At 54.1% G+C, this 26,300-nt stretch overlaps 2 protein-coding genes across 2 annotated transcripts; both read left to right on the forward strand.

Moving 5' to 3' along the window:
• Positions 1-8,064: 8,064 nt before the first annotated feature.
• Positions 8,065-13,417, forward strand: FIS1 (fission, mitochondrial 1). Its single transcript, XM_025380175.1, has 5 exons — positions 8,065-8,202; positions 9,040-9,172; positions 12,153-12,229; positions 12,801-12,906; positions 13,123-13,417. The coding sequence occupies exons 1-5, from the start codon at positions 8,158-8,160 to the stop codon at positions 13,218-13,220; spliced, it is 459 nt and encodes a 152-aa protein (XP_025235960.1). The 5' UTR covers positions 8,065-8,157; the 3' UTR covers positions 13,221-13,417.
• A 2-nt stretch (positions 13,418-13,419) lies between these two features.
• CLDN15 (claudin 15) lies at positions 13,420-21,005 on the forward strand. Its single transcript, XM_025380173.1, has 6 exons — positions 13,420-15,105; positions 15,218-15,691; positions 18,619-18,783; positions 20,181-20,262; positions 20,372-20,488; positions 20,577-21,005. Exons 2-6 carry the CDS (start codon positions 15,475-15,477, stop codon positions 20,680-20,682), a joined length of 687 nt encoding a protein of 228 aa, XP_025235958.1. The 5' UTR covers positions 13,420-15,105; positions 15,218-15,474; the 3' UTR covers positions 20,683-21,005.
• Positions 21,006-26,300: the final 5,295 nt, after the last annotated feature.

A 26,300-nucleotide genomic window follows, 5' to 3' on the forward strand; every position in this document is an offset into this window, starting at 1 on the left:
TGCACTTCGAAATACACCAGGTAACCAGGTTGGGTTGAGGAGGAAAAGTCTGTAGCCTGTTTGGGTATGGTGACAGAATCGAGGCGGGGATGGCCTGACATGTGTTTATTGGTGAGTAGTCTTGTGTCTCTTCCATTGACATGTAACTCTCATGAGAGCAAGGACTATTACCTCTTTAGTTCGTTTCTCTTACCCAGCACTTAGAAGAGCGACTAGCCTGGCAAATGGTAGGTTCTTTTTTTTTTTTTTGAGATGGACTCTCTCTCGTTGCCCAGGCTGGAGTGCAATGGCACGATCTCAGGGCCCACGGCAACCTCCACCGCCCTGGTTCAAGCGATTCTCCTGCCTCAGCTTCCCAAGTAGCTGGGATTACAGGTGCCTGCCACCACACTTGGCTGATTTTTGTATTTTTAGTAGAGATGGAGTTTCACCATGTTGGCCAGGCTAGTCTGGAACTCCCAACCTCAGGTGATCCGCCCACCTCAGCCTCCCAAAGTGCTGGGATTACAGGTGTGATCCTGTAATCAGGCTGGTAGGTTCTTTTTGTAAGATTTTTTTTTTTTTTTTTTTTTTTTTTTGAGACGGAGTCTCGCTGTGTCGCCCAGGCTGGAGTGCAGTGGCGCGATCTCGGCTCACTGCAAGCTCCGCCCCCCCGGGTTCACGCCATTCTCCTGCCTCAGCCTCCCAAGTAGCTGGGACTACAGGCGCCCACCACCTCGCCCGGCTAATTTTCTTGTATTTTTAGTAGAGACGGGGTTTCACCGTGTTAGCCAGGATGGTCTCGATCTCCTGACCTCGTGATCCGCCCGTCTCGGCCTCCCAAAGTGCTGGGATTACAGGCTTGAGCCACCGCGCCCGGCCTTTGTAAGATTTTTATGTGTTTATTTTTTAACTTAGTGTCGGGGTCTGGCTGTGTTGCCCAGGCTGGTCTCGAACTTCTGGGTTCAAGCAATCCTCCCACCCTCCCACCTCAGCCTCCTAAACGTAGTAGGTTTTTTTTTTTGAGAGGGAGTCTCTGCTCTCTCGCCCAGGCTAGTGGCACGATCTCGGCTCACTGCAGTCTCCGCCTTCCAGGTTCACGCTATTCTCCTGCCTTAGCCTCTGGAGTAGCTGAGAATACAGGCGTCCACCACCACACCTGGCTAATTTTTTGTATTTTCAGTAGAGACGGGGTTTCACCATGTTAGCCAGGATGGTCTCAATTTCCTGACCTCGTGATCCGCCTGCCTCGGCCTCCCAAAGTACTGGGATTACAGGCGTAAGCCACCGCGCCCGGCTGGTTCTTAAATGTTTTGATGGGTGAATGAATTAATTGATAGTTGACAGAACTTTCTAACTGAATAGCAGATGGAACTGCGAAGTAGAGTAGACAGATTACTGAAAATTGGAAGAACGCAAATACGGAATCCTGTTCAGTGGGTGTTTTTGCTGAGCCCTTCTGGTGCAAAAGGCTGAAGCGGGAAGTGCAAAATAGGCCCCAGCTGCCGGTGTACTCCAGGGAGGGGTCCAGAGCCCAGAATCTGCCCATATACACCAGTTCTAGCTCTTAGTCTCACCACCTAAGATGTCAGTTTCCTTTCTGCCCACCCACCTGTCTGAATTTGAGAAGTAGCTACTTCTTTGTTTTGTTTTGAATATTGCCATCCACAGGCATAGAATCTATATGACTGTGACTTTAAGCCTTTATATTATTTCATTATATTGATGTATTATCATTTAATAAAACCATTGCCTGGCATTTTTGTTTTTTGTTTACTTTCACAGATAATGCAGGAATGAATATCTTCATGTCTTCCTTTTCCTCCATTTTTTTTTTCTTTCATTGAGTGTTTTCCCAAAGGAGTAATTTTTGTTCTGTTTTGTTTTGTGTTCTTTCCTTTTTTGAGATGGAGTTTCGCTCTTGTTGCCCAGGCTGGAGTGCAATGGCACAGACTTGGCTCACCACAACCTCCACCTCTCAGGTTCAAGCGATTCTCCTGCCTCACTCAGCCTCCCAAGTAGCTGGGATTACAGGCATGCACCACCATGCCCGGCTAATTTTGTATCTTTAGTAGAGACATGGTTTCTCCATGTTGGTCAGACTGGTCTCGAACTCCCAACTTCAGATGATCCGCCCGCCTCAGCCTCCCAAAGTGCTGGGATTACAGGCATGAGCCACTGCGCCTGGCCTTGTTTTGTTTTGTTTTGACAGCGTTTCGCTCTGTCGCCCAGGCTGGAGTGCAGTGGTGCAATCTCAGCCCACTGCAGCCTCCACCTCCCAGGTTCAAGCAATTTTCCTGCCTCAGCCTCTCGAGTAGCTGGGAGTACAGGCACATTCCACCTCACCTGACTAATTTTTTTTAGTAGAGACAGGGTTTCACCATATTGGCCAGGCTGCTCTCGAACTCCTGACTTCAAATGATCCAGCCACCTTGGCCTCCTAAAGTGCTTGGATTACAGGCGTGTGAGCTACCGTGCTGAGCTGAGTTTAAGGGATTTTTATGGAAGCTTGATCACGTAGACATGATCAGTTATTAACTCAATCTCCAGCTCCTCTCTCTTCCCCAAAGGATGAGGGAGGAGGCTAAAAGTTGAAGCTTAGAGTCTAAGCTTCAAATCCTGGCTTGGTCTTCCTGGTGACCAGCCCTCATCCTGATGCTGTCCAGGAGCCCAGCAAGTCACTTCATTAGAACAAAAGGCACTCCTGTCACTCAGGATGTTGCAAGGGATTTTGGAGCTCTGTACAAGATGCTCTTACTGGCTAGGCGCTGTGGCTCACACCTGTAATCCCAGCACTTTGGGAAGCCAAGGCAGGCGGATTGCTTGAGCTCAGGAGTTCTAGACCAGCCTGGGCAACAAAACAGCCTGAACAACATGGCAAAATCCCATCTCTACAAAAAAAATACAAAAATTAGCCAGGCATGGTGGTGCGTGCCTATGGTCGCAGCTACTTGGGAGGCGAAGTGGGGAGAATCGCCTGAACTTGGGAAGTCGAGGCTGCAGTGAGCCAAGATCACGCCACTGCAGTCAAACCTGGGGTCAGAGTGAGACACTGTCTCAAAAAAAAAAAAAAAAAAGATGCTCTTATTTCTTCCATCACTCAGGAAATTACAAGGATTTTAGGACCTTTGTGTTGGGAACCAGGGCAGAGACCAAATATATATATATATACACACACACACATATATACACATATACACACACAGATACACACACATATACACATATATGTGTGTGTATATATATATATATTTTTTGAGACAGCGTTTTGCTCTTGTTGCCCAGGCTGGAGTGCAATGGGGTGATCTCTGCTCACCACAACCTCCTCGTCCCCAGGTTCTAGCGATTCTCCTGCCTCAGCCCCCTGAATAGCTGAGATTACAGGTGCCTGTCACCACGCCCTGCTAATTTTTATATTTTTAGTAGAGATGGGTCTCAAACTCCCGACCTCAGGTGATCTGCCCGCCTTGGCCTCCCAAAGTACTGGGATTACAGGCCCCAGATATATAGTTCTTATTATGTCATGGGGCTTTTATTTGTTTAGTTATGTTTTTCTGTTTTCCCGATGAAAATGTAAGCTCCATAACAGAGCTTCCATTGTGCCAGGCCACTATTTGTAGGCGACTAATTGAGCACCTACTACGTAGTAGTACTACATGGTGAAACCCGCCACCGGGGGTTTGAGAGCTGAAGGACGGCCTATAGGGCTGGTGTACATAGTATATACCAGGAGAGGCAGTGATAGATGAGGAAGAGAATTAAGCATGGCTAGACCCTAACAGACCTTGAAGGCTGTGTTTGTTCTAAGGGCAATGAGAAGAATGAGAAGGCATGAAAGGGTTTGATGTAAATTGAGAACTGCTTTTTTTTTTTTTTTTTTTTTGAGATGGAGTTTATCTCTGTCACCCAGACTGAAGTGCAGTGGCACCATCTCGGCTTACTGCAACCTCCCTTCCTGGATTCAAGCAATTCTTCTGCCTCAGCCTCCTGAATAGCTGGGATTACAGGCGCTTGCCAGCACATCTGGCTAATTTTTGTATTTTTAGTAGAGACAGGGTTTCACCATGTTGGCCAGGCTGCTCTCGAACTCCTGACCTCAGGTGATCTGCCCACCTTGGCCTCCCAAAGTGCTGGGATTACAGGCGTGAGTCACTGTGTCCGGCCAGAGAATTGTGTCTTTGTAAGAGTCTTCTGACTACTGGGTCGTAAATGGATGGTAATGGGGTAAATGGAGGCACGAGACCAGTGAAGCAGCTGTTGAAGTCATCCAGGCAGAGGTGACACCAGTTTGAACATAATTGGGTGTAAATTTTTTTTTTTTTTGAGACGGAGTCTTGCTCTGTTGCCCAGGCTAGAGTGCAATGGCACAATACTGGTTCACTGCAACCTCTGCCTCCCGGGTTCGAGCGATTCTCCTGCCTAGCCTCCTGAGTAGCTGGCATTACAGGTGCACGCCACCACGCCGAGCTGATTTTTGTATTTTTTGTAGAGACGGGTTTCACCATGTTGGTCAGGCTGGTCTTGATCTCCTGACCTTGTGATCCCCCTGCCTTGGCCTCCCAAAGTGCTGCGATTACAGGCATGAGCCACTGCGCCCAGCCATTGGGTATAAAATTAACAGGGACTACTTCCTATCACTATTTCGAAGGTGGATGGCTATGCTAACTAGACTGGAAAAGCCACAGACCTCGGATCTCTTCATTGGCACACAACTGAGCCACCTGAGTAAATCACTCTCCCTTCATTCCTTGTTGACATTCAGCAAATCCTGATGGTGCTTCTGCCATGTACCAGGCCTCTACCAAGGGCTGCAGCAAATATAAACATGACTGTGGTTCAGGCTGCCCCCCAAAAAGGAGCCTCCTAATAGAAGTAGTGTCCCCTTTGTCTTCCTGTGTTCCCTGCCTTGCCAGTGTTTGCCTCCCGTCTTCAGTACTGTTTTCAGTCATCTGCTTCATATTGTGTCCATCTTTTTTTTTTTTTTTTTGAGACGGAGTTTAGCTCTTGTTGCCTAGGCTGGAGTGCAGTGGTACAATTTCAGATCACTGCAACCTCCACCTCCCGGGTTCAAGAGATCCTCCTGCTTCAGCCTCCCGAGTAACTGGGATTACAGGCATCCACTACCACACCCAGCTAATGTTTTGTATTATTATTTTTCAATTAAAAAGTAAACTTCAGTGTCCAAAATGCAAACTTGGGGAGGGCAGAAAGATCACATACAAGGCTGTCACTTCACACGTGGAGAGTTGCACAGCAGCGGGCAGAGGCGCTCCTCACTTCCCAGACAGTGCTGGGGCCAGACAGAGGCGCTCCTCACATCCCAGATGGTGCGAGGGCCAGGCAAAGGCGCTCCTCACTTCCCAGACAGCAGAGGCGCTCTTCACTTCCCAGATGGTGGGTGGCGGGGCAGGGGCGCAGTTTTTTGTATTTTTAGTAGAGATGGAATTTCATCATGTTGGCCAGACTGGTCTCGAACTCCTGACCTCGGGTGATCCACCCGCTCTGGCCTCCCAAAGTGCTGGGATTACAGGTGTGAGCCACCTGTAATCCCAGGCCCAGGCAAAATTAGGTGCTCTATATGTCTCTGAATGAATGTGAAGTCTTCTCCTTGAGGCTTATGCTAGTGGGCATCAGGGAGCCAGTTCCCCAACCTGGGGATTCTCTCAAGGCTTACAGAGCTCATTGTATCAGTCATTTCAACCATCCAAGCCAAACAGGGAAGAACAACTCTTGCCTTTCTTTTTTTTTTTTTTTTTTTTTTGAGACGGAGTCTCGCTCTGTCACCCAGGCTGGAGTGCAGTGGCCGGATCTCAGCTCACTGCAAGCTCCGCCTCCTGGGTTTACGCCATTCTCCTGCCTCAGCCTCCCGAGTAGCTGGGACTACAGGTGCCCGCCACCTCGCCCGGCTAAGTTTTTGTATTTTTAGTAGAGACGGGGTTTCACTGTGTTAGCCAGGATGGTCTCGATCTCCTGACCTCGTGATCCGCCCGTCTCGGCCTCCCAAAGTGCTGGGATTACAGGCTTGAGCCACCGCGCCCGGCCAACTCTTGCCTTTCTAACTCATGAGACTATTAAGAGAAAAAATATATAAGAGGCTTGGCTGGGCGCGGTGGCTCATGCCTGTAACCCCAGCACTTTGGGAGGCCGAGGCAGGCTGATCACCTGAGGTCAAGAGTTTCAAACCAGCCTAGCTAACATGGTGAAACCCCATCTCTGCTAAAAATACAAAAATTAGCCGGGTGTGGTGGGCGATGCCTGTAATCCCAGCTACTTGAGAGGCTGAAACAACAGAATCGCTTGAACCCAGGAGGCGGAGGTTGCAGTGAGCCGAGACTGTGCCACTGCACTCCAGCCTGGGTGACAGATGGAGACACTGTCTCAAAAAAAAAAAAAAAATTACCTGGGTGTGGTGGTACACACCTGTAGTCCTAGCTTCTTGGGAGACGAAGGCAGGAGGATTGCAGGAGCTCAGGAGGTCAAGGCTGCAGTGAGCTATGATTGCGCCCTCCAGCCTGGGCCACAGAGTGACCATCTCTAAAAAATAATAAAAATTAAAGGGGCTTTGCAAAAGCGGAAGGTGTCTGATTATCCCCTGCCTGTGCAGTGCCTTGTTTACAATTAATTTGCTTTTCCCGTGTTTATTCAACATATATTTATTGAGCACTCACTCTGTGCCAAGCCCTGTGCTAGATGCTAGATAAGCAAGATAAGCCTCTGCCCTCAAGGAGCTTACACTCCAGTGTGACTCAAGGGAAAAAGAATTTGAAAGTTAAGGCCGGGCGCGGTGGCTCAAGCCTGTAATCCCAGCACTTTGGGAGGCCGAGACGGGCGGATCACGAGGTCAGGAGATCGAGACCATCCTGGTTAACATGGTGAAACCCCGTCTCTACTAAAAAATACAAAAAAACTAGCCGGGCGAGGTGGCGGGCACCTGTAGTCCCAGCTACTCGGGAGGCTGAGGCAGGAGAATGGCGTAAACCCGGGAGGCGGAGCTTGCAGTAAGTGAGCTGAGATCCGGCCACTGCACTCCAGCCTGGGCGACAAAGCGAGACTCCGTCTCAAAAAAAAAAAAAAAAAAAAAAAGAAAGTTACTACCTACCCAGTCCCCTCACTGCACAGAAACTGAAGCCAGAGGTGTCCACACCTTTCTCCTTCCCATGCTCTGATAGCTCGTCTCTGCTAAGCTCCCCATTGCCCGTGACCCCATGTGGCAGGTTTCCCGCCTGGGGTGCACTCAGAAAATGGTTTATGTAAATAATATTGAAAAGATTGGACCTTCTCTGCAAAGAATGGGCCGTTGCTTTTTGAAAAACTTCCTGTTGATAGTATCTCCTATGACTACCCCAATCTCTGGCTGTGTGGTTTACAGATCCAGTTGCCTCTGCTCTTGCATTGTGAGAGTCAGCAGAGGCCCAAGAAACCCCGATACTAGTTTGCTGCTGTTGGTGGGTTTTTTGAGACAAGGTCTCAGTCGCCCAAGCTGGAGTGCAGTGGAGTGCAGCCTCAAACTCCTGGGCTCAAGCGATCCTCCTGCCTCAGCCGCCCCAGTAGCTGGGAGTACAGGTGCACGCCACCACGGTGGTTAATTTTTTAAAACATTTTGTAGAGATAGGGTCTCGCTGTGTTGCTCAGGCTGGTCTTGAACTCCTGGCCTCCAGCGATCTTCCCGCCACGGCCTCCCAAGGTGTTGTGGTTACAGGCGTGAGCCACGCGCTCGGTCCCCAGTTCTAGTTACGATTTTGTTGCAGGCGGTGAAAAGTCACGTGGCCTCCAAGGTCCTAGATTTCTGAGGGGCGTCAGCTTGGCAGCCTAATGTAAAGTGATCTCCGACTGGCTACCCACCCTCCGCTTTTTGCTCTTTTCATCCTGGGGGCTAACCGCTAAGACATAGCCTCCAGTTTCCCTAGGGAAGCCTCCGCGGAGGAAGGCACCGGCTGGGGCATCCGGGAAGACCCATCTGGGGAAAGTCTCCCTACGTGCAGTCTGCGGGCTGAAGGGGCCGGCGGAGCCTGCGTACTAGCGTCCCGCTGGCCCTGCTGCGCTGAGAGGAAGGGGCGGGGCGTCGCCAGGTCGTGCCCGCATCCGCCGGACGCCGGAAGTGGCTCTCCGCCCCTGCCACTGGGCCATGGAGACTGTGGCACAGTAGATTGTAGTGTGAGGCTCACGGGGGCAGTGGCCATGGAGGCCGTGCTGAACGAGCTGGTGTCTGTGGAGGACCTGCTGGTGAGGCCTGGCCCGGAAAGAGGGAAAGGGAAGGTCGGAGGGTGGGTCCTGAGGAGAGGCAGGTATGGGCCGAACCCTCCTCCCGGCATCGGCTTGGCCGAGGGAAGCCGAACTACGGCTCCCGGCAGCCTCCACAGCGTCTGGCTCCTGCCCGGAGGGCCCGCTATGCCGCAGAGGCTCCTGGGAGTTGTAGTGTCCTGAGCCCCCACACCTCAGAGTACGGGCCTGTTGCCCGACAGTGGTTAGACTGACGGGTTCTGGGATTATGCAGGAGCTGTGAGCTCAGGGCGCTCCTCCAGCGGTGGAGGAATACAGTGACCATCAGAAGGCGTCACCTATTACTGCGTCCGGCACGGTGCTAAGGCATCGCATGCCAGATCTCAGTCCTTGTAGCTCTAGGAGGTAGGCACTACTTCTATTCCTGGACAGTAAAAGGTCCAGGCCCGGCAGGGTGGGGCAGGATGGGGCCAGCAGGCTCAAATGAGGACCGCGTGGGCTGTTGTTGAGCAGTTCTGACAGTGTGTTTACTGTTTGGCCGCCGGGGTCAGCTGCTCCGGGAGCGGTGCCTGGAGCTGCCACCAGGTGGCATCTCCGCTCGGTACCGCCGGGGGGAGGGGAGACCAGGGGCATCTGTCCCAAGAGCTGGCCCACAGGCCAGGAGGAGCCGAAAGCCTGGGTCCCGTGCATGGAGATAGCAGACGCTGGGGTGCCAGATACCGAGACCCACGAGGGAAAGGAGGCAGAGCCAGGGATATGGGGTGTGACTGACACCATGTCCAGATAGAGAATGGTTGACGCCCTTCATTTCTAAATGATTCCTTTCTTCCCCTGTGGCAGAAATTTGAAAAGAAATTTCAGTCTGAGAAGGCAGCAGGCTCGGTGTCCAAGAGCACGCAGTTTGAGTACGCCTGGTGCCTGGTGCGGAGCAAGTACAATGATGACATCCGTAAAGGCATCGTGCTGCTCGAGGGTGAGGCGCTGTACTCTCCCCTTCCCACTGCCATCTGGGCTGCTGTACGATGTGGGGCCCCGTAGTCCAGGCACCTCTCAGTTGTCTCCCGTAGATTTACTGCACCAAGGGCTATACTTAGCTTGACGTCTCCCAGTGAACTTTTGGCTACTTACCGCCCACCATTGTTTTGCCAGACGGAGTCGTAGCTTGTCATTTCCCCCAGGACTATCTTGATCTGGGAAAGTGACTTGAGGTCACGCAACTAATAAGTTCATGGCTGAATTGGGACTAGAAGCTCCCGTTTTGTGAGACCTAGGCCCATGCCCTTCCCCTCAACACCACCACCGTGTTGCTTAGTTAGCAGCTATTGAGAATCTTTTGTGGCATGGAAGAGGCCCAGAGGACTGTCCTACAAGATTGTGAGCACATAGTGCTTTTTGTTTTTTTTGTTTGAGATGGAGTCTTGCTCTGTCCTCCAGGCTGGAGTACAGTGGTGCTGTCTCAGCTCACTGCAGCCGCCCCCTCCCGGTTCAAGCAATTCTCTTGCCTCAACAACAGGCGCCCACTACCATGCCCGGCTAAGTTTTGTATTTTTAGTAGGGACAGGGTTTCACCTTGTTGGTCAGGCTGGTCTCGAACTCCTGACCTCAGGTGATCTGCCCACCTCGGCCTCCCAAACTGTTGGGATTACAGGCGTGAGACACCGCGTCCAGCCAGATAGTGCTTTTTGGATTGGACCCCTATTTCCCATTGGTTTTGTGTGGGTCATCATTTGTCAGAGACCACAATACTTAACCACTTAATTTCTCTGTACCTCCTTTCTTTTGTTCAAGTAATCATTTATAAGCACACAGTCAGTGTACAGCCATCCCTCTGTAGCCATGGGGGATTGGTTCTAGGAACCCTGCCCCACAAATACCAATAGCCATCCAAGTCCCTTATATAAAATGGTGTGGTATTTACATGTAACCTGTGCACCTTCTCCTATATACTTTCAATCATCTGTAGATTACTTATAATACCAAATACAATGTAAATGCTGTGTAAATAGTATACTGTATTGTTTAGGGAATAATGGCAAAAAAAAAAAGGTCTGTTCATGTTCAGTACATATACAACTATCTTTTTTTTTTCCCTGAGTATTTTTGATCCATGTTCGTTGAATCCATGAATACAGAATGCCAACTGTGCTAGCAAAGGATGCCTATTGAAAATCTATAAAAATGGCCGGGCGCAGTGACTCACACCTGTAATCCCAGCACTTTGGGAGGCCAAGGCAGGCCGATCACGAGGTCAGGAGTTCAAGACCAGCCTGATCAACATGGTGAAACCATCTCTACTAAAAATACGAAAATTAGCTGGGCGCGCGCCTGTAATCCCAGCTACTCAGGAGGCTGAGGCAGGAGAATCACTTGAACTCGGGAGACAGGTTGCAGTGAGCCAAGATCACGCCATTTCACTCCAGCCTGGGCAACAGAACGAGACTCCGTCTCAAAGGAAAAAAAAAATCTATAAAAGATTCTTTCTTAAAAGATACAAATAATTTTACCCTATGTTTGTCTACTTCGGCAATTCAGATTTTCAGGTTTATTCTACAGCAGGGTGTAGCTGTAGAAGAAACAGCCTCTCTAAGTGATTATCAACAAATTCTAGTGCATAGAGTACAGTTATCCTCTGGGAAGTCTCTGAATTAAGAAAGTTAGGTGGGGCCAGGCACTGTGGCTCATGCCTGAGAAGGTAAGGCCAGAGGATGGCTTGAAGGCAGGAATTCAAAACCATCTGGCCTGTCTCTATAACAAAAATTTTTAAATTAGCCAGGCGTGGTGGTGTGTGCTTATAGTTCCAGCCACTTGGGAGGCTGAGGCAGGAGGATCAGTGACCCCAGGAGTTCGAGGCTGCAGTGAACCATGGACGTGCTACTGTGCTCCAGACTGAGTGACAGAGCAAGACGCTGTCTCTTTTTTTTTTTCCTAAGACAGAGTTTCACTCTTGTTGCCCAGGCTGGAGTGTGCAATGGTGCAATCTTGGCTGACCACAACCTCCGCCTACTGGGTTCAAGCGATTCTGTTGCCCCACCCTCCTGAGTAGCTGGGATTACAGGCATGTGCCAACACGCCCGGCTAATTTTGTATTTTTAGGAGAGACGGGGTTTCTCAATGTTGGTCAGGCTGGTCTCAAACTCCCGACCCCAGGTGATCCGCCCGGCTCAGCTTCCCAAAGTGCTGGGATTACAGGCGTGAGCCACCGCTCACAGCCAACCCTGTCGCTTTAGAAAAAAAAAAAAAAGGAAGGAAGACAAAGTCAGGTGGGGTCTTTGGGGAAGGCTGATTGAAGGCAAGTTTTGAGCTATTTTTGTAAAGGGGGATTTTTTTTAACAGTAATTGGACAGCAGGCAGTTTAGTTAAAACCACAACAGCAGCACTTTGGGAGGCCGAGGCAGGCAGATCACTTGATGTCAGGAGTTTGAGACCAGCCTGGCCAACATGGTGAAACTCCATCTCTACTGAAAATACAAAAATTAGCCCGGCGTGGTGGCAGGCACCTGTAACTCCAGCTGCTTGGGAAACTGAGGCAGGAAAATCGCTTGAATCTGGGAGGCGAAGGTTGCAGTGAGCCGAGATCACGCCATTGCACTCCTGCCTGGGCGACGAGTGAAACTCCGTCCAAAAAAAAAAAAACCACAGCAGATGCCAAAACTGAGTCGTGCTGCCTTTGGCTTCTCCAGGGCCCCAATTTCCTCATTTCGGTTGGATGGACCAGTTGACTATAATGCTGCTAAAGGGATGTTCTGTCATTGGTGTTGGGGCAGCTGGGGTTCACCCTGCTCCAGAGCTCTGGCTAGTGTGCTGGGAGTGACTGGATCTGAAAGGGAGGCTTAGGACCGTGACCCTCCCAGGATCACAGAGGCATTCAGAGAGTGCAAGGGGCCTCTGGGACACAGTATTAGGAAAGTATTAGGAAAGAAGCATTTCTCACCCTCTTCTCTGCCCCTCCCCAGAGCTGCTGCCCAAAGGGAGCAAGGAGGAACAGCGGGATTATGTCTTCTACCTGGCCGTGGGGAACTACCGGCTCAAGGTGAGATGGGGCCGCAGTTCCCTTGACCCTCCTCTGGGGCTACAGGACCTTCTTACTACGTCCTCCAGGGTGGATCCCTGGACAGCAGGAAGGCTGAAGGGGTGCAGATGTGCAGAGCGGTGTCAGATGAGGACTCTAAGGGAAGATCAGAGTGGCGAGGGTGTGGGGAGGAAGGTGACGTCAAGAGATTGGGTGCAGGCCCCAGCCTTGCACTGTTATCTCCCGCAGAGTTGGGGTTGTTTGTGGACTCTACTCTGTGGGGTGGGGCTGGAGGGAGGGAGGGGGTGGAGGTCGAGGGAGGAGCCCCCAGGGCTGAAGAAGGGAAGGCCCTTCAAGTGGGCAGGAGGAGTGGTGGATACTGAGGTGTAGCTGGCCCGGTGGCTCACACCTGTAATCCCAGCTACTCAGGAGGCTGAGGCGGGAGGACTGCTTAAGCCTGGGAGTTTGAGGCTGCAGTGAGCTGTGATTGCGACGCTGCCCTCCAGCTTGGGCAACAGAGCAAGACCGCATCTCTTATTTAAAAAAAAACTGCTGAGGTGTGTTTGAAGCGTGCATGTTTCCCCGAGTGCAGGAATACGAGAAGGCCTTAAAGTATGTCCGCGGGTTGCTGCAGACAGAGCCCCAGAACAACCAGGCCAAGGAACTGGAGCGGCTCATTGACAAGGCCATGAAGAAAGGTGACAGCCTCGGCCCCTTTGTTCAGCCCCGCTCTTCCCCATGCCTGGACGCTTTGGTCTCTCTGTAAATGAACCCCTGCAGGCAGCCCCTCAGCCCCGCCCCTTCCAGTCCTCAGAGCCCCTTGCCCTGCGACTCCAGGTAGGGGTGTGCCTCCGTTGAGGAGCAGGGCTGGCGGAAGGGGACGGGCTCCTGACACTGTCCCTTTCCTTCCCCAGATGGACTCGTGGGCATGGCCATCGTGGGAGGCATGGCCCTTGGTGTGGCGGGACTGGCCGGACTCATCGGACTTGCTGTGTCCAAGTCCAAATCCTGAAGGAGGCGTGGGAGCCCGTGGAGAACGCTCCAGGAGGGCCCATCCATCCTCCCTGTCCCTTCCCTGTTCTCCCCCTGCACCCCTGTCTCTGTCCTCTGTGGCCTTCAACTAACTTCTGCTCCCCTGAGACCCGTTCTTCAGCCCCAAATCATGTGCTTTGGGATGAGTGTAAATAAAACGGGGCTGTGGCTTGGGAATCCCCGTGTCTGCATTGAGGGGAGTGGTGGGTTCCGAACGCTGGGCACAGGGGGCGGAGGTGTCACTCCTGGTCCTCTCCTGCCCCTGCCCTCCAGGTTGGCACGGGGTTCTTTGTCCACTGCACAGCCCAGAGCCCACACCCCTCCTTCCTCCCTTTCCTGAAGCCACGTCCTTGAGAGTGCCGGGCAGCTCGGAGACACGGGGCTTTTCTCTGGTCCCAGAGTTGTGGGAGGAGGCAGTGACTGGAGCAGGGGTGGGCAGAACCGCGGGGTCAGGCCGGGCTTCAGGCCTGCGTTCTCCTCTGACCCACTCAGCTGCCTCTGTGGACTTTCCATAGCAAGCCCCCTTGGCTTCCTCCTCCCCGCCCTCCCCTCTCCTCCCTTTTTCTTCCTGTGGCCTCCCCTTCCTCCTACCTCCTCCTCCTCCGGGGATGGGGGGGCCCGGTGGGGGAAGGAATCCTGCATCTGGTATGGAGTAGGCGGGGGTCCTGGGAGGGGTCAGAGCCCAGGACGCCCCAGCTCTCGCCTGTGGGCTGGAAGGTCAGGACTCCGCCCCACCTGGCCAGTTTCGCCCCCTCGTGCCAGGCTCAGCATGGGCCTGTTTTGCTTCACTGCATACCTCTCGTTCCACAGCCCAGGCCAACTCAGCCAGGAGTGGGGAGGAGACACCTGAGGGGAGGCCAGAGAAGCCCAGTAGGGCTGTGGGACCAGGGAGGTGTGCAGCCAGCACTGATGGCCCCCAGGGACAGAGCCCTAGGGAACTGGAGCAGGAGATAAGAGTGTCCACCCTGGGACAGGTGCTCTGCACTGGCTCGGGATGGGAACCCAGAGGCTGCTAATCCATCATCATTAATGAATAGAGTGGGTGACAGTCCCGATAACTGGGAACAGGTTGCAGAGCTTAGCCACAGGATCACGCTCCAGGCTCTTGGCAGCAGGACCAGCTCGATGCTGAGTCAAAGATCAACTTAGGAGGAAATTCGAGTTTTGGGCGAAAGCGACTCCCTGGTGGCCTCACTCAGCCCTGCGGCACTCACATCCAGGACAGTCCCGGGTGCTGAGCGCTGGTTATGTGCAGGGGGCTTGACTCCCTGGTCCCAGCGAGGTCTTAGTGTGTTGCCCAGGCTGGTCTTGAACTCCTGAGTTCAAGTAGTCCTCTCAGCCCAGCCTCCCAAAGTGCTAGGATTACAGGCGAGAGCCACTGTGCCTGACCCCTGGTCCCAGTTCTCAGGATAGCCCATGCAGTAAGCAGTCGGGTCTGTCATTGACAGAGCAGAAGCAGGCTCAGGGGACTAACACTCCCTGTCTGAGTTCCCTGGTGAATGGATTGTGGGGCCAAGTTCCAGTCCAGGCTGGATGGAGCCCAGAGCTATGGGTCTCCCAGCTTCCCGTCCCCTCATTCCAGCTTCATCTTCCTTAAGAGACTCACATGCCCCAAACCCTCAGTCTGCGAGTATCTTAGATTGTTCTCACGGTCCCTCCATCCTTCTCCACTGAAGGCTGCTGTTCATTCTCTCTGTCTCTGTCCCTTGTTGCTCTCACGTCTGTCTCTATCATCTTTTCACTCCTTGTCCCTCTTACTCCGTTCTCTGGCCCCCAATGAAAGCTGAGTCAGACAGATGCTTCCCCTCAGTTCCCAGTACCTCCCTTGGGGGCCCCTCGTTGGCTGTATCGTCAGTGGCTCCAGGGTAAGTCTGCCCCCCCACCCTCGTGGGGCGGGGAGCCCGGGGCAGCCCAGAGGCTGGGGGGAGGGGGTGGACTTTTGGCCCGTTTCGGTTATTCCCTCCATCTCGTCAACAGCTGCCGCGCGCAGGCTTAGCTCATTCCTCTGACCTGCCAGGAAGCAGAGAAACCCAGAGAGCAGGAGGGAGGCAGAAACCTGGAGGCAGAAAGTGGAGACGGACCTGAGCCCGAGGAAGACGCAGGCAGAGTCCGTGGCTGATTCCACCCCAGCCTGCCCAGACAACTCTCCTTAGCCGCAGCCCCATCCAGTTCCCTAGGGGTTCTGCCCCTCCCCCTCTCTGGGGCACCAGCCCCCCAGGGCCCTGCATCCCACCATGTCGATGGCTGTGGAAACCTTTGGCTTCTTCATGGCAGCCGTGGGGCTGCTGATGCTGGGGGTGACTCTGCCAAACAGCTACTGGCGAGTGTCCACCGTGCACGGGAACGTCATCACCACCAACACCATCTTCGAGAACCTCTGGTTTAGCTGTGCCACCGACTCCCTGGGCGTCTACAACTGCTGGGAGTTCCCGTCCCTGCTGGCCCTCTCTGGTATGGGGTGGGGAGCGCTCCAGGGGGAGAGGGCGGCGGGGAAAAGCTGCAGAGACCCCAGGGGAGGGCGGGTACTGCCGTGAGGATGCAGGGAGCCCTGGATTAAGCTCTGGGGGTCTGGGTTCCTGCAGCCAGGAGTGCTGGGGACAGCCCCTGCCCAGAACTGGAGTGAAGACCTTGCCACACGTGGCCCCCTGTGCTAGCGTGGCGCTTTTAGCTGTTACAGGTGCAGGCACCGGAATCAGACCCCCTTTCCCAGCCCTGTGCTGTGGACAAATGATGAAACCAGCCTCATCTCACCCACCTGTAGGGTCGGGGTGAGAGTCCCAGTTCCCAGGTGACTGAGGAAGTGCAGAATGTTAATGTGATGTTAACACACACAGGCATTCAGTACAGTTGAGCATGTGTTGGGGATGGGATTGCTGGGATGGGCAGGGGGAGGCGGCCCCATCTTGGATTCTTGTAGGTTGATCAACTTCCAGGCTCCACAGCCTCCCCAGCCTCACTGTGGGGGCACTGGTCTTCTTGTCCAGCTAATGTCTAAAGGGCCCCTGTGAAGGGAGGCGTCTTGCAACCTGCAGGTTGAACGTCCGCTTTAAGGAGGCGGTGTGTGTGCAGGTGTGTGGGTCTTTTCGGGGTCTTAGAGGGCTGGCGCCGACAGCTCTTTGGGCCCAGGGCAGTTCTTTCTGTGGCTGCGGCAGCTTCCCACTCCCTGCTCCCCACTAGGATGAGGCCGCCCCATTGTTTCTCTAGGGCAGTCTCCTTTCCGTCTGCCCCATGCCAGAGACCAAGCGCGGGCGACTGTGAACTGCGTGTGGTGCCACTGCACGCCCTCCTGGGTCCCTCGGGGCCAGTCCGCTCACCAGGCACCGTGTGGCAGGGAAGGAGCCAAGGGCGACACTGGGTGTGAAGCGGGGCTTGAGAGCTCATCCCTGGGGATGTCAGAGCTGCTCTGAGCAGTTAGGGGGCCTGGGTGGGTCTCCTGTGCTCCCACTACTCCCAGCCCCTTCTGAGGCAGCGGCAGAAGCTTTGTGTTGTCATCCATCTCTCCAGGACTGACTATGTTCAGGGCTGGCGCCCCCCCCACCTTCCCTCCCCCCACCCAAAAAAAACCTATAAAAGCTGAGTACAATCTGGGCCAGAAGCCCAGAGTGCTGAGTGGCCAGAAGGGACACTGGAGGCAGCCCCTACACCCACTTCCCAGACACATCATACTGTGAGGAGGGGCCTCTGCTGTAAGCCTGCACACCTGAGAGGGGCACCCCTGGGAACTGCATGAATGACAGTGCCAGAGTCCCCAGGGCACGGGGGTAGAGGATGGCTGGGTTCCGGGCCTTGGGCTAGGTGCTTCCACCTACAGTATTTCCACGGTGGGGAAGTAGAGGGAATCTTTTACAGAAGCTGAAAAACCTTGGCAAGGTGCAGCCCCCCACCCCGAGTCACACAGGCAGGAGAGGGGAGCCAGGATTCAGACTCCACGGCTGGGGTGGTCCTGAGAGAGAGACCTGACTATGTCTCCCAACCGTGCTCCCCAACCCCTGGCCATGCAGCCCATGTGCCCCGGGCTCTTCCATAATCTCTCCATTGACTGCCAGAGCCACCTGGGGACTCAGACTCGTGTCGGCCCCAGAGGGAGTGGCTGGGAGGAAGAAAGTACTCCCGGAGAACTTTGCCCCTCCTGCCTACCCCCCCACTCTGCACCCTGCATCTCCTGGCAGGGGCCCAGCCTTTCCCCTTCAGCACCGACGGTTATGCCCCACCCGGGAAAGGGGTGCAAGGTCCTTGGAATGCTTGGCAACTATCAAAGACAGAGAAGGGAGGAGAAGGGGGAAGCAAGAGTGAGCCAGCAGCCTCCTTCAGCCCTGAGAAAAGGGAAACTGAGGCACTGAAAGACTGAGCTAGACTGACCTGGATGGGTCCTGGGCCCAGGATTCCACCTAGATCAGAAACTCGACCATTAGTGGTGGTCCTGAGCTACTCAGGAGGCTGAGCAGGAGGATCGCCTGCACCCAGGAGTTCAATCAAGGCTGCAGTGGTGAGCTGTGGTGGTGCCACTGCACTCTGGCCTGGGTGACAAAGCAAGACCCTGGCTCTAAAACTGCCCTAGACCCTCTGCTATACAGCACTGCTGCCCCCTACCTGTTATTCCAGGAAGAAACCAGGTCAAAATGTCCAGCACTGGGCTAGGACAGTGGGAAGGACTTGGAGTGGAATCAGACATGGGGAAGGCGACAGGGATGCTTAGCTGTGGTTTCTGTAATACCCAGTCACGTGAGAGCAACCTGATAGGGCAGCTGTTCTCAGTCAGGCGACTTCGCACAATGATTGTCAGGGCTTGTGGGGAGGGAGTTGCTACTGGCACCCCGTGGGTAGAGGCCAGGGAGGCTTTTGAACATCCCACAGTGCACAGGACGGCCCCCAGAACAGAGTTACCCAGCTCAGGTGTCAAGAGTGCCCAGGAGAAACCTGTAATCCAGGCACAAGCAAAGCATGCCAGGTGCATGGGAGGAGTGAGGAGCGGGGTGGGAAGCGTCCAGATGCCGAAGGAGGGAGGGGTGACTGCAACTGGGTAGGCTGGAGGAGCCCAGGGGAAGGAGAGGACTTGGGGACTGTTAGGTACAAGAGAGCAAGAAGGTGAGGGGGGCCTGGCGCAGTGGCTCATGCCTGTAATCCCAGCACTTCGGGAAGCTGAGGCAAACAGATCACTTGGGGTCAGAAGTTCGAGACCAGCCTGGACACCATGGTGAAACTGTCTCTAAAAATACAAAAATTAGCTGGGCGTGGTGGTGCATGTCTGTAATCCCAACTACTGGGGAGATTGAGGCAGGAGAATCACTTGAACCCAGGATTGTGAGGGGCTGTCGGGCTGGCTCCGTCACGGAGGGGAGGAGATGGGGGGAAAGGCTGACGACTGTGCCTGCCCCCAGGGTATATTCAGGCCTGCCGGGCACTCATGATCACCGCCATCCTCCTGGGCTTCCTCGGCCTCTTGCTGGGCATAGCGGGCCTGCGCTGCACCAACATTGGGGGCCTGGAGCTCTCCAGGAAAGCCAAGCTGGCGGCCACTGCAGGGGCCTTCCACATTCTGGCCGGTAACTGGGGGAAGGTGATGGGGCGGGGGTCTGCATGGTGGTGGGGGCCGGGGGTCCCCCTCAGCCGCAGACTTCAGGCTGCTTTGTCCTCACCTCATCTCCAATTCCCGCTCCTCATGCTCACCTCCCCTGCCCTGCTGCATGGACACCTGCTCACCCCTGCCTCATCCGTACTCCCCAAATCTCCTGGCAGCAAATCAGCCCAACGGCACTGTTTCTTGAGCTCCCAGTAGGGGCCAGCCACGGCCAGGTGTGGGAGGGACTTCAAAGATGACAGTGAGCGGCTGCCTCTGGGAGCTTACATCCTGGCTGGGGAGCAGAGTTAGGGTGCACACTGCAGCACACACACAGTGCACAACCACAGTGCCATACCATGGGGCATGGTGGCTCATGCCTGTAATCCCAGCACTTTGAAAGGCCGAGGCAGGGCCGGGTGCAGTAGCTCACACCTGTAATCCCAGCACTTTGGGAGGCTGAGGTGGGCGGATCACCTGAGGTCAGGAGTTCAAAACCAGCCTGGCCAACATGGTGAAACCCTGTCTCTACTAAAAATACAAAAAAAAAAAAAAAATGCCAGGCGTGGTGGCAGGCACCTGTAGTCCCACCGACTTGAAGGCTGAGGCAGGAGAATCACTTGAACCTGGGAGGTGGAGGTTGCAGTAAGCCAAGATTGTGCCACTGCACTTCAGCCTGGGTAAAAGAGCGAGACTATCCAAAAAAAAAAAAAGGCCAAGGCAGGAGAACTGGCTTGAGCCCAGGAGTTCCAGACTAGCCTGGGCAGCATAGTGAGACCCCATCTCAGCAAAAAACAAAAACAATGCCATCTGGCCACTGCTTTTCAATTTGCACCCATTGCCTCACAATAAACCTTCGAGGTAGGGTGGGTATTTCTGCTTTCCAGAGGTAAAACAGGCCCAGAAAGGTCAGGAGGCTTGCAGGAGGACAAGCCCCTAGTGAGTAGGGTAGTGCTAGCCTGGGGGTCTTCCTGGCTTCAGGAAAGGACAACCCTGGGCTCCCAGGGCCCAGCTGGGCTTTCAAGGGTGGGCGGGATTTGGATGAGGCTCTATCTGGGTGAGGAGATGATGGGATGAAGGCCCTAGAGGTGAGCATGAACTAGGCAGGTCTGGGATCAAAGAGAGAAGAGGCAGGAGGAGGTCGAGGTAGTGGGAGATGAGCTGGGTGGGCTGGAGTTGGGGGCCTAAGGGCTACCCTGAGAAGTTGACCCCAGGAAGGAGGAAGGCTTATAAACCGGGGTAGGCAGAAAGGAATTGAGTGAAATTGCTGCTCTTGGACTTGGTGCCCCCGTTCTACTCTGGGCAGCCCCTGCCTGCCTCTCCCCCTAAGCCCCCTCCCCCACTATCCCTCCCCCTGGACTGGGGTCGTCCTCCGGTCCCCAGGTATCTGCGGGATGGTGGCCATCTCCTGGTACGCCTTCAACATCACCCGGGACTTCTTCGACCCCTTGTATCCCGGAACCAAGTGAGTGAGGGGACTGCCGCCCCGCCCTCGGGGCAGCGGATGGGACTCAGCCCTGCCCCCCGGCTGGTGCCTCACTGGTCCCCTGCCCATGCGCCGCCTTTGTGCGCAGGTACGAACTGGGCCCCGCACTCTACTTGGGCTGGAGCGCCTCCCTGATCTCCATCCTGGGTGGCCTCTGCCTCTGCTCCACCTGCTGCTGCGGCTCTCACGAGGACCCCGCCGCCAGGTGAGCGGGGAGAGGCACAGGCTGGGACCGGGCAGGATTGGGGAGAGGAGGGCCGCGCCCCGGCTCTGACCCGGGCCTCTCGCCGCAGCGCCCGGCTGCCCTACCAGGCTCCAGTGTCCGTGATGCCCGTTGCCACCTCGGACCAAGAAGGCGACAGCAGCTTTGGCAAATACGGCAGGAACGCCTACGTGTAGCAGCTCTGGCCCGTAGGCCCCACTGGCCTTCCCAGTGCCCCAAGGAGAGGGGTCCTGGCCTGGGCCTATTCCCCTGTAGTAACCTCAGGGGCCGGCCACGCCCTGCTCCCGGAGCCCCGCCTTGGCCACGCCCCCGTGTCTTGCACTCCCGCGGCCCCTGCAGGTCAAGAACTGCTCTTGGGAAGTCGCATATTCCCCCCCCTGAGGCTGGATCCCTCATCTTCTGACCTTGGGTTCTGGGCTGTGAAGGGGACGGAGGTGTCCCCACACGTTTGTATTCTGTATAAATACATGCATTAATAAATGTATATTGTGACCGTTCAGGGCTTGAAGATGTCAGAAGCGGCCGGCCAAGCAAGGGGTGGGGGGTGGTGCCAGGGGTCGGTTCAGGTCTGGGACCCCAGACTGTCACCCTGTCCACCACTTTGGGGCTGTGTCGTACATCAAAATAGAAGGGGGTTGCAAGTGACTTCGCGAGTGGCACATAATTGCTGGTAAGAGTCACCAAGGAGCAGATCCCGGAAGCCCCCGCTCCAGGAAACTGGAAATAGCAGAGCTGACCCCTGGCCAGCCTGAGATCCCAAGCTGCTCCTTTCACTCTCCTCGCTGGTCTAGTGCAGAGCCGCGTGCCCTGGGCCTGAGCGTGGATGGTTATCAGGAGTGATAAGCCTTTTGAAATTCTGTTTAACATTAACTTGGGACTGGTGCAGACTTTCTCTGGGGAAGGTACAGTACCTTCCAGAAGGGCCTCTGGAGGTCTGTCGGCAGGGGTGTGTGGGCACTTCGATGGTGTCCACCTCAGACACGGTTCTGGGTTGTGGGTGGGTTTGCTGCAGGCCCACTGGGTGCTGAGCACAGAGCAGCACCCACTTAAGACCGGACAGTGAGACCAGGTGTGGTGGCTCATGCCTATAATCCCAGCACTTTGGGAGGCTGAGGCAGGGGGTGGCAGGGGAGGATCACTTAAGGTCAGGAGTTCGAGACTACCCTGGCCAACATGGTGAAACCCCTTCTCTACTTAAAAAAAAAAAAAAAAAAAATTAGCCGGGCATGGTGGTGCATGCCTGTAGTCCCAGCTACTCAGGAGGCCAAGGCAGGAGGGTCGCTTGACCCCAGGAGTTGGAGGCTGCAGTGAGCTGTGATTGAACCACTGCACTCCAGCCTGGGCGACAGAGGGAGATCCTGTCTCATAAAAAAGAAAAAGAGAAAACAAAAGGACAATGAGGCTGCTAGGAAAAAGTCTGGTATCCAGTGAAGTGGGGAATGGAGCCCTATCCCAGCACTATCCTCTGCCGTGCGAACAAGTGGCCAGTCCCTTGGGGAGTCCTGGATTCTGACCGCAGCCCCCTCCCCTTTCTCCTTCATCTCATTCATTCGCCCTCACCAACTCTCCCCTGGAATGGAGAGATCTGCATCCGCATTCCACCTGTGCCTCTCCCCTGCGCTTCAGAGGTACATGTATGTTCCTACTACATGGGCTCCAGATACATCGAATTCATCACTTTCCACAGAGCTGCAGTCCCCATCGTCCGTGTCACCAGCATGGCCGACATCTCTATCTGCAGATGGACAACCTCTCCCTCCCCTCTGCTCCACCATTTCCTCTCCTCTGTTCATTGCCAAATCCTCCTGACTCTCCCTCTATAGTGTTTTTCACACCCATCTACTTCTCTCCCTTCTCCACTGCCTGGTCCTGGGGCAGGCCCTCATCCTCTCCTGCCCACCCACTACAGGGTTTCCCCAACTGGGCATCTCAAGCACGGTCTTCCTAATGTACTCCTGGAGAACCACTGACCACCCTGCCTTGGCAGCTCCTGGCCCCGCTAGAAGAAAGCCCCAGTTATGAACTTGACATGCCGCCTGGCCCTAGCCCACCTTTCCATCCCCATTGCTCCCTTTCCTCTGGATAAACCATGCTCCACCATCACACCAGGCTGCTTCCTGGGCCCTGGACACACCTACACATTGGGGCTGGGATCCATTTGGCTGGGCTCCAGCCAGATACACTGGTGCTTTTTTTTCTTTTTTTTTTTTTTGAGACGGAGTCTCGCTCTGTCACCCAGGCTAGAGTGGTGCAGTGGCGCAATGTTGGCTCACTGCAACCTCTGCCTCCTGGGTTCAAGCGATTCTCCTGCCTCATCCTCCCGAGTAGCTGGGACTACAGGCGTAGTCCCATGCCCAGCTAAGTTGTTTGTATTTTTAGTAGAGACGGGGTTTCACCATGTTGGCCAGGCTGGTCTCGAACTCCTGACCTCAGGTAATCTACCTGCCTCAGCCTCCCAAAATGCTGGGCTTACAGGCATGAGCCACCGCACCTGGCCAGAAGCCCTGGTACCTTTTGAGCTGCTTCCTACATAAAGGGTCCTGTGGGCAACAAGTCTGTGACCATCTGCAATCCTCTCCCACCACACCGTCTGCAGAAAGTGTGTGGATGTCCCACTGGCCAAGGCCAGAGTCAACGTGGAAGGGACTGTACATGTGCTCAGTACTGGGAAGCCTGTCTCATGGGGGTCTCTAGTGCAGTAACTCACCACGGAGAAGTCAGGGGCCATGTGACTTGCTTTATTAGCACATTGACAAGTGCCTTTAAAGGTGTCTTTTACAGGGCAGGCTCAGTGACTCACACCTGTAATCCCAGCACTCTGGGAGGCTAAGGTGGGTGGATCACCTGAGGTCAGGAGTTCAAGAGTAGCCTGGCCAACATGGCAAAACCCCAATTCTACTAAAAATACAAAAATTAGCCAGGAGTGGTGGCACACACCTATAATCCCAGCTACTTGGGAGGCTGAGGCAGGAGAATTGCTCGAACTTGGAAAATGGAGATTGCAGTGAGCTGAGATGACGCCACTGCACTCCAGCCTGGGCGACAGAGCAAGACTCCGTCTCAAAAAACAATCAAACGAAAAGTGTCTTACAATCCTGAAAGGCCATGAGAGTGCTCCCTACAGTGAAGGAAGACAAAAGTCAATTACAACTGCTGACGCATCCAGGTGCTTCCAAAAGTCTCCGGTGTGCCACCCCCACATCTACCTCCTTTTCCCAACATCAGCCTGCCTCTTCTCACTCCTTCCCCCTTCAGGGAAAGCAACCTGTGCCCAGTTTCACAACTGAGCATTTAAGTGTGTGCCTTAATATGGTCACTAGGTTGAGTTTTGATTTCTTCCTGGGTGGTCACGTGACTACAAAGGGTTATGGAGACATTTGCCCTTTTTCAGAACACATACTGAGCTGCTTTCCTGCTAGAAGCAGGAGTGGGCCTGTGCCCTCAAAGAACCCACAGCCTAGGAGCAAATACAAATGTAAACCACTGGCCGGGTGCAGTGGCTCACACCTGTAAACCCAGCACTTTGGGAGGCCGGGGCAGGTGGATCACCTGAGGTCAGGAGTTCGAGACCAGCCTGGCCAACATAATGAAACCCCATCTCTACCAAAAATACAAAATTAGCCGGGCGTGGTGGCGGGTGCCTTTAATCTCAGCTACTCAGGAGGCTGGGGCAGGAGAATTGCTTGAACCAGAGAGGCAGAGGTTGCAGTGAGCTGAGATCACGCCACTGCGCTCCAGCTTGGGTGACAGAGTGAGACTCTGTCTCAAAAAATAATAATAATAATAAATGACCGGGCACCATGGCTCACGCCTGTAATCCCAGCACTTTGGGAGGCCGAGGCGGGCGGATCACGAGGTCAGGAGATCGAGACCATCCTGGCTAACACGGTGAAACCCTGTCTCTACTAAAAACACACACACACACACAAAAATTAGCCGGGAGTGCTAGCGGGCGCCTGTAGTCCCAGCTACTCGGGAGGCTGAGGCAGGAGAATGGCGTGAACCCAGGAGGCGGAGCTTGCAGTGAGTGGAGATCGTGCCACTGCACCCCAGCCTGGGAGACAGCGAGACTCTGTCTCAAAAAAACAAACAAAAAATAAATAAATAAAAAACATCTGAAAACTAGTGGGGCATGGGGCGGGCACCTGTAATTCTAGCTACTCAGGAGGCTGAGGCACAAGAAATCACTCGAACCTGGGAGGTGGAGTTTGCAGTGAGCCGAGATCACGCCACCGCACTCCAGCCTGAGCAACAGGGGGATACTCTGTCTCAAAAAAAGAAACGTAAGCTGCTGACTACCTGACAATTGGGCCAGGTGCTGGGGTTAGTCCCCAGGGAGCTGGCTGTGAAAAACTCAACAATATGCTTTAGGTCTTGGCAGTATCATCAAGGGCTCTCATTTGCTGCGTACTCACTGGAAGCCAGGCCTCGGGCTAGATGTGTATTGAATCCTTGCAATAGCTGCAGCATGGCTCCAACAGAATCAGAGAGGTGAAGTGACCTGTCCAAGCTACACCACTAGTAAGCACTCAAACCAGGATTTCTCCAAGACTGAAGACACAACTGTCCTGCTTCCCAGAATTCTTGGCTCTCCTAACTCACATCAATTACAATCAAGATCTTTTTTTGTTTGTTTGTTTGTTTTTCTGAGACAGGGTCTCGCTCTGTTGCCCAGGTTGGACTGCAATAAAGTGATCACTGCCCACCGCAGCCTCAACCTCCCAGGCCCAAGCCATCCTCCCCTGAGTAGCTGGGACTATAGGCATACACCACCATACCTGGCTAATTTTTAAATTTTTTTGTAGAGACGGGGTCTCTGTATGTTGCCCAAGCTGGTCTTGAACCACTGGGATCAAGAGACCCTCCTGCCTCAGCCTCCCAAAGTGTTGGGATTACAGGCCTGAGCCACAGCACCCAGCCTCATTGAGGTTCTTAGGAGTAACCGCCCCAGTGTCCAGATTTCCAAATCCTGGCACCAACCTCTTCCTCCTCTGTGCTCCCAGGAAAGGGTGGTGCTGCCCCTATCTCATGACACTAGGTTTACCTTCTAGAACCTTCTAGCATAGTACAGATTTCCCAAAGACCAGGTGTCTCCCAAGGTAGGAAAAAATCTTCCCTCACGAAGGAAGCTGGCAAAATTGTTTCAGGCTCTCCTTGGGGAATTATGGTTTTCTTTCTTTTTTTTCTTTTTTTTTTTTTTGAGAGGGAGTCTCGCGCTGTCGCCCAGGCTGGAGTGCAGTGGCCAGATCTCAGCTCACTGCAAGCTCCGCCTCCCGGGTTTGCGCCATTCTCCTGCCTCAGCCTCCTGAGTAGCTGGGACTACAGGCGCGTGCCACCTCGCCTGGCTAGTTTTTTGTATTTTTTAGTAGAGACGGGGTTTCACTGTGTTAGCCAGGATGGTCTCGATCTCCTGACCTCGTGATCCGCCCGTCTCGGCCTCCCAAAGTACTGGGATTACAGGCTTGAGCCACCGCGCCCGGCCTTTTCATTTTTTTGAGACTGAGTCTTGCTCTGTCGCCCAGGCTGGAGTGCAGTGGCGCAATCTCAGCTCACTGCAACCTCTGCCTTCTGGATTCCAGCAATTCTCCTGCCTCAGCCTCCCGAATAGCTGGAATTACAGGCGTGAGCCACCACACCTGGCTAATTTTTGTAATTTTAGTATAGACTGAGTTTCACCATGTTGGCCAGGCTGGTCTCGAACTCCTGACCTTAAGTGATCTGCCTGCTTCAGGCTCCCCAATTATTGGAATTACAGGCATGAGCCACCATGCCCGGCCGAATTATGATTTTTCAA

This window comes from Theropithecus gelada, chromosome 3 (genome assembly GCF_003255815.1).
Source record: "Theropithecus gelada isolate Dixy chromosome 3, Tgel_1.0, whole genome shotgun sequence".
NCBI lineage: Eukaryota > Metazoa > Chordata > Mammalia > Primates > Cercopithecidae > Theropithecus > Theropithecus gelada.

Coding starts and splice junctions, on each gene's coding strand:
- FIS1 (XM_025380175.1), top strand. CDS start 8,158: ATGGAGGCCGTGCTGAACGAGCTGGTGTCTGTGGAGGACCTGCTG. Junction 9,173..12,152: donor AGGCATCGTGCTGCTCGAGG/GTGAGGCGCTGT, acceptor GCCCCTCCCCAG/AGCTGCTGCCCAAAGGGAGC. Junction 12,230..12,800: donor TGGGGAACTACCGGCTCAAG/GTGAGATGGGGC, acceptor CCCCGAGTGCAG/GAATACGAGAAGGCCTTAAA.
- CLDN15 (XM_025380173.1), top strand. CDS start 15,475: ATGTCGATGGCTGTGGAAACCTTTGGCTTCTTCATGGCAGCCGTGGGG. Junction 18,784..20,180: donor GGCCTTCCACATTCTGGCCG/GTAACTGGGGGA, acceptor TCCGGTCCCCAG/GTATCTGCGGGATGGTGGCC. Junction 20,263..20,371: donor CCCTTGTATCCCGGAACCAA/GTGAGTGAGGGG, acceptor CTTTGTGCGCAG/GTACGAACTGGGCCCCGCAC.